Source organism: Alligator sinensis, unplaced genomic scaffold (genome assembly GCF_000455745.1).
Source record: "Alligator sinensis unplaced genomic scaffold, ASM45574v1 scaffold628_2, whole genome shotgun sequence".
Taxonomy (NCBI): Eukaryota; Metazoa; Chordata; order Crocodylia; family Alligatoridae; genus Alligator; species Alligator sinensis.
In genome coordinates, this window is record NW_005841833.1 from 5,932,223 (window position 1) to 5,939,263 (window position 7,041).

Sequence of the window (7,041 nt, forward strand, 5' to 3'; positions counted from 1 at the left end):
CCATGCTCCGTGGCTCTTAGTACCTACTGGAAGGAGTGGGTACCGCTCGTGTCTAGAGTTGGTTTGGCCCCGCGGTGGTGCTCCCAGGGAGACCTCAAGGTCACCCAGAGGGTGCCAGGGCCCAGTGCTCTCCGGCCATCTCCTCCCTGCGGTGAGCAGTGGGGAGGGCGTACGGCGTTAGTGAGCTGCACCGTCTGCGCTGTAGCAGAGCAGGGGGAGCGGAGGTGCAATCCTGATTGCGTCGAAGTCCGGGGGCTTGTACTATCCATGCAAATGGAGCCAGGATTTTTACTTTGGCTCCTCTCTGGGGTCAGGATCGGGACCCTGGTGCAGGGAGCATTTGCACACGCACGTGCGTGCATGCAGGCATGTTCCCCAGCTGGCTGTCGGGAAGTGAATCAGTGATGCCGAGATGCTGAACGCACCCAGAGGGCTGGAAAGCTGGCCCTGGGGAGGTGGACCAAGCTGGCCCTCCCCGGCAGGTGTACGTTGCTCCCAAAACTACCTGGAAACCCCCTCTCCCCCCCTACCCCGGCATGGTTTAATGTTTCTGTGACCACCCCCCCACCTTTGCAGAAGTGTTTCTGTTTCAGACAATAAGTTTCACAGCTCCTTTGTTGTGTTAACAAATCGGCGAATAATTAGTATTCATTTGGGGGACAATTAGGTTTTCACGGGCGCAACGAAGAATGATTTATCACTCTCAGTGGAGACTCTTCTGTCTCTGCGTGCATAAATCCCCCCGTCCCCGAGTCGCAGACTGGAGTTCTTTGGGAGGCTGGAGCAATTTGCGCTGTCCCCAGGGCCCCTGTGGAGTAATTACAGTGTTAATGAATTAATTGCTCCGAAGTGGCTTGGACAAGAGGGGCCTGGCTTGCAGCAGTTGTGGTGCAGACCGAACCACGGATGAAGGGAGCTGTGGCTGATGAAAACTTATGCACCTCTGATTTGGTTCATGTTGGGCGCAGCTTTACCCCACCTCCTGCTTGACCTTGGAGACCAGCGCGGCTAACCACCCTCTCTCTTTCTGGGCCCAGCCGAAGCGTTTGGGTGGAAACTCTCCATTGAGCCTCTGGCACCCATCAGGGAGGATTTTGACCCAAATGCCTAGAGTTTGGCAAAGGCCAAGCTGATGAGATCCTTGTTGGGTGGCATTATAGCCATAGGCAGGACATGCATCATGCACGTTATTAAAATGCTTTTCGAAGCTGGGCTGCACCTGAGAAAGAGGAACCGGAGAGTCGGCTGTGTTTGCTCGGTGTCCCAGGCTTGCAGGTGGGTGTAAAGCGAGACACTTTGGACACCAGGAGCGTGTGAAAAAGGCAGGAGGTGAATGGGATGGTACACCTGCAGCCAGGCGAGCGGGAATGCAGGGTCTGTGATCTCTCGCGGGCAGCTCGTGGCTCGTGGCACATCTTCGTCCCCTCTACGTGGGGGCCTGCTCGCTGGAGCATCACGTTTTGAGCAGAAGAACGAGAACCTCGGTTAGCACCGGGCATCGATGCAGAAATCAGGCCAGCTGCTGATACAAGCCACAGGGCCCCTTGCCGGGCTTGGCTCCCCGGCTGTCATCAGTCCTGCGTTCGGCTGCTCCTCCTTTGCTATTTAGCCGGGGAGGGGCAAGGTGGAGCTGCACCTCTGCACGAGGGAGCCTCACCACGCGGTCCCCTCCCCTAGGTCTTGGACTTGACGGCCGAGCTCACGGACGAGCGGTACAAAGGCGAAGCGGCCTGCCAAGTCTTGGAAGCAGAGCGGGCCGAGCGGCTGCGGGGGGCCCGGGAGCTGCGAGAGCTGCAGGTGAGTGCCGGGAGTGGAGAGGGCTTGGCGTGGGGCCCTCCCGAGCACCTGCTGCCTGCCAAAACCCTTCCCAGCAGAAGGCGTTGCAGGGAGGATGTCCTGGGGAGGGTCCGCCTGGCCCAGCTACCTCTGCGCTCAGCAGAGAGGCTCTTTTCCCCCGTGGCTAGCAGCGCTGAGCCCTGCCAGGGCCTTGCCTGCATCTCAGCGGTGCACCCTGGCTACAGGGCACCGGACCCCATTCCTGGGGCAGGGCGTTTGGCACAGGGAGATTTTCCCCAGGGATTGAGACGACTGCTTGGGCAGCTGCCAGAGACAGTCAGGCAAGCAAAGGGCACGGGGAGGGGCTGGAGTGCAGCTCTGCTACTGATGCCCTGGGGGGCCTTGGTCATGTCCAATGTGAGCCTCACTCTGCTCATCCATAGCACGGAGGCCGGACTTGCCCCTGTCTGTACGGTAGTGGAGGGCCTGGGCTGTCCAAGCATATCAGTGTTTCTTTCCCTTTCCTGCATCGTTTCATCAGCGCTGACCGTTCTGGTCCAGCTTGCAGGCGCGTCGGAAATACCCGGTAACCATCAGGCGCTGGCATGAAGGCCTGCCCTTCTGCCTGTGCTCCTGGCAGGGAGTGCACGGGGGTCAGGCTGGTCCATGCTCCAGGCCGGCGCTCCGGCTGGTCCTCGCCCTGCCCCGTGCTCTCTGTGCTGCCTTGCTCCGGCCTCGGTGCTGGCAGCTGGTCAGGGCTGAGGTGTTTCTGTCTTGCAGAGCAAGTACGAGCAAGTGCAGAAGAAACTGGAGTCGGTGGAAAAGCAGCTGGAAGAGACGCAGCAGCAGGTTCAGCTGCGAGAGCTGGGCATCAGTGGTGCTGGAGGGGGTAAGCAAGCGCCCTCCAGGGAAGGGGCCAGAGAGGCAGCCAGGCGCGTCTGCATGAGTCCTGCCTTTGTCCCCTCGTGCCGCTCTATGGGGTCACAGGGCATGCCAGCAGCTCCCCTCCTCGGACATTGCTGCCTTTAGCAGCTCAGCCCCTCTGAGCTCTCCCGGGAGCGACGTCCCGGTTCCCTTGTCATTGCCGAGCGCAGGACGGACTCGAAGCGGGGCCGCGTCGGCTCGAGCGAGCCACTGGTGGGGATTCCCCATGCTGCTGGGAGGAGATGTGTCAGGACTGTTTAAACCAGTGGGTTTTGCAACGAGCCTGTGAAGTGACCCGGGGGCTGACTGGGGTCACTGGGGAGCACTGGGCCTGTGTGCCATCAGGAGCAGGTGCAATAGGGCTGCACGGGGTGGGGGGTGTTGACTTGTCTCAGACTTCAGCTGCTCGGGGTACACGTGGGACGGGATGCTTTCCACGAGCTCCCTTCGCAGCATGAATAAGCACAGGTGTTACCGAGATGTCAGTGGGGTCCCTGGGCTTGGAGGACTGGAGGCAGCCCCTGAATTTGTGAGGTTTTTATGTCCCTGCCAGGCTGGTGCTGAGCGAGCGAGCTGGGAGGCTTGGGCGAGGAGGCAAGACGCTCGGCTCATTGATGGGTGAACAGAGCCCAGCTCCCACGTTAAAAGAGGACTACTTTGGTGTGTCTCTCTCTCTCTGTCTCTCGGCAGAAGAGGAATGGCAGATGCGGTTTGACTGCGCGCAGACGGAGATCACGTTCCTCCGAAAGCGTCTCACGCAGCTGGAGGAGAGGCTGGCGTCTGAGCTGAGCTCCAAGAAAGAGCTGGAGCAGAAGGTGAGCCAGGACCTCCCCCGGCATTGGGAGGCGTGTGGAGCAGCGGGAGGGCCGCGTGCGGCTGGATTGGGTTTGAGAGCCTCCTTCCCCACCTCGTCTCTGCAGTGGGAGCCGTTCCACGAGCCAGGGTGACACGTATAGACGACTTCCTGGGACGGGCTGATAGAAATCATAGGAAATTAGGGTTGGAAGGGACCTCAGGAGGTCATCTAGTCCAAAGGCCTTTGGGTATCTCCAAGAAAGCTCTCCCTAGCACCGTGTGTGTGGTGACCTGTGCAAGAAGAATATCCATTATTGTGGACTTCAGCGCTCTGCGTGCTTGCAAGAACGCAGCGCCCAGGAGCTAGCGCGGGACTAGCATGAAGGCATTGCTGAGCTCGCACAGGCCTGCCGGGCTCTGCAGGGAGAACGCATCTAAAAATGCTAAAAAACTGAAAAAAAAAAGAGCTGATCAATGAGCTTAGCGGTAGCGTTTTAGGGAAGCTGCATTCAAGGCAGCTTGATTTTCAGAGGCCAGGTGCTTGTGGTGAAGACCCAAACCTGAGCCGCCAGAAAAGCCCGGTCTGTGTTTGAAAGCCGTGGGCCACGCTGATCCAGCTGCAGGAGAGCACTTCCCTGGTGGGCTTGCCATCCGCGGAGGTTTTTAAGACCCGGCTTGACAAAGCCTTGGCTGGGATGATGTAGGCGGGGCTGGTCCATCCCTGCGTTATCCCGCAGCTCGGCGAGGCGGAGAGCGCCTACGAAGGGGCCAAGAAGGTGGCGCAGCAGATGAGGAGGAAATGCAAGCGGCTGACCTGCGACCTGGAGGACACGCGGGTGCTGATGGAGAGCCAGCAGAGCCGCAGCCACGAGCTGGAGAAGAAGCAGAAAAAGTAAGAGGGTGCCCTGTCCCCTAAACCTTCACCTTTTCACCTTTTCGCACCCCAAAAGGGCAGGAGCCCTTCTCCTTGTCCTGGAGAGAGCTCTGCCCGTCCCCCCATCTTCGCCTCTTCAAGGCTCCCAGCTCTGACCTGCACCGCGGGCTCGGCTCAGGGAGCGATCAGCACCGTTTCTTGCTCTCTCTGCACCCATCTCCCCTTTGCCCGGCACACACCAGACCTAACTGAGCATTGAAAATAGCAGGGAGATTTTCCCAGTGAGGCAATTGTGCTCTCATCTCAGGAGCGTAGTAATGAGGCCGCAGCATCCATGCATGTGCAAGACATCTGAGCCCATGTCTCTCTCCAAGGGCCTGGGGTCATGTGAAATCATGGATCTCTTCTACAAGGACCTGCCTGGGGCAGGTAGAGGCTGGTGCCGCCGTCCCTCCGGTGCACGGAGTTCAAATGCAATCCCCGTTCAGGGCATCTCGGCGGCTCCGGGAGGCCTCAAGCTTTGGCTGATGAGGCGGTTATTTTTACCTGCGTGGAGCATGGGCAGTGGCGCCAGGCAGGCAGGTTATTTTTACCTCCTGTTGCCGTGTAACCGTAACACGTTTCCATAATACAAACCGTTCTGTAACGATCGAGGCAGGGGATAGGGGGAAGGGGACGGTGCAGGTGGGGTGCAGACCTGCATGCCGCGAGTTCGGCTGCCGCGTCCCGAGATGCTGCGGTTAGAAATGGGGTCTCGGTGGCGGGGAGCTAGGGGTCTTCCCGGATGAGAGTCGGTGCAAGTGCTGGTCTCAGGGATCAACCCTGTGCCATAGCCACCGAGAGGGTGCAGAGCTTGACTCACCCCGCCGTCGTGCTGAAATCGCAAGGTTTGGTGCAGCCGATGGAAACCAGCCTGGAGAAGTGCAGTGCGAGGTCCCCGTCGCCACCAGGTCACTGCTTCGCTGGCTTCCAGCTCTGCCTAATGTTGCGCTCTTGGCTGGACGCGTGCACAGGACCGCATGCACTTAAATGCAGTAATTAATGATCCACCAGTTGATTGCAGTGCATTGCAGGCACTCGCTATCCTATGTGGCCCCCGGACAAGAGGAGCCATGCAATGCCCCCTCAAAAGCACTAGCTGAGTCCGGCACGAATGGGTGCTATTGGCCTGGGAGCCGTTGCATGCAGCAACATCCACATGTCCCCGCTCCGGGAGGTTGTCCACGATAACGCGCGTGTTTCCCACGTGGCAGGTTTGACATGCAGTTAGCCCAAGCTCTGGGAGAGTCGGCCTTTGAAAAGAGCCTTCGGGAAAAAACGACCCAGGAAAACACTGCCGTCAGATGGGAGATGGGGAAACTTCAGCAGAGGTTAGAGGTAAGGGGAAAACAGCCCATTTTGCGGTGTATTGCCAGGTCTCCAGAGCAGCTGTAGCAGCAGGAGCAAAGCTGTAATCATTGTAATTACCATAATGATAATCAGAGACAAATCAGGCTGCTAGAGACAACTTTATCCTGATTTCTTTTAGCGCGTCGCAGGATGCGCGATGCTGGTAAACGGCAGGGGACAGACCGCTGGCTGCAGGCTCTGGTTTTTCCAAGGAAAACCTGATCCGTGCAGAAAGACAGGCCCAAGCCCCGAGCAACTTTGGTAGCAAGGGTGCATCACAAATGGTGTCGGCACCACGTCAATCCGGTGTCATGCTGGTGTCAGGCCAGATTGGAGGCTGGCCCAGAACTGGGGTACTGGATGGCTGTGCAAAGCACAGGGTGCAAGGAGGGGATTTAAACCGATGAGTCTTCCTTGTTTTTCTCGGGATGACCTCTGCCGGCATAGGGCAGTGGGCATCGTTCACCGGCGTGGTGCGCACCTGCCTTGCTGCAAAACCTCCCGGCAGCTCATGGGTTTCCAGGAGGATTGCATTCAGAATAGCAGCCAAGTAGGAACACAACCCACGTTAGTTTGGGTGAAGCCCCTTTCATACCACCTGTGTGCCCAAATCCCTTCCTGGGATGAGACGTGCAGGTAGAGAAAGGGTAAGAGAAGAGAGAGAAACTCTCAAGGACTAAGCAGGGGAACAGGACCCTTCTCCTTGGCCAACTAGGAGTGACTCTTCACAACACCCACTTCGCGAGGGTGGAGATTTTCCAGATTGCTATGAGCACTGCTTTTCTCCCATTTCCACTGAAGTCCTGACCCCGCCGGGTTTCCAAGTCAAGCCGTGGGAGGAGGTGGTCTCGGGGAGCGCTAATCGGAGGCCGGCTGAGCGCATGGGCTCTTTTCTCCCGTGCAGCAAAAGGAGCTGGAAACCTCCGGCCTGAACCAGCGGGTCTCCGTGCTGTCCTCACGCGTGCAGGAGCTCACCTCCGCCGAGGCCTTGGATGGGAACGCGGTGCCTGCCCTAAAGAAGAGGCTCTGGGACCTGGAGGCCAGCGCCACCGACCAGCAGAAAGAGCTGAAGCACCAAGCAACCACGATCGAGCAGCTGGAGCAGGTAAGCCCTTCCCCTGAGCCCGGGACTGGTCAGCCCGGCCGGCCGGGGGGGTCTGCAGACTGGGAAGGGTGCAGCACACATCTACTCCTCCAGCCCTGGGTTGTCGTCTTCTGCCGCTCGCCTTGTGGGAACACCCCTCACGGCTGACAGACCCCGACCCACCCCAAGCTCAGCAGGA

The 7,041-nt window shown here is 58.9% G+C and overlaps 1 protein-coding gene across 1 annotated transcript in view; it reads left to right on the forward strand.

Annotated features, from left to right (window-relative positions):
* The window catches only part of MYO18B (myosin XVIIIB), a 138,885-nt gene that overhangs the window by 71,165 nt on the left and 60,679 nt on the right, over positions 1–7,041 (forward strand). Inside the window, 6 exon segments of the mRNA XM_025199576.1 lie at positions 1,678–1,797; positions 2,557–2,665; positions 3,391–3,515; positions 4,233–4,387; positions 5,623–5,746; positions 6,663–6,863. Coding sequence (XP_025055361.1) covers positions 1,678–1,797; positions 2,557–2,665; positions 3,391–3,515; positions 4,233–4,387; positions 5,623–5,746; positions 6,663–6,863 — 834 coding nt within the window.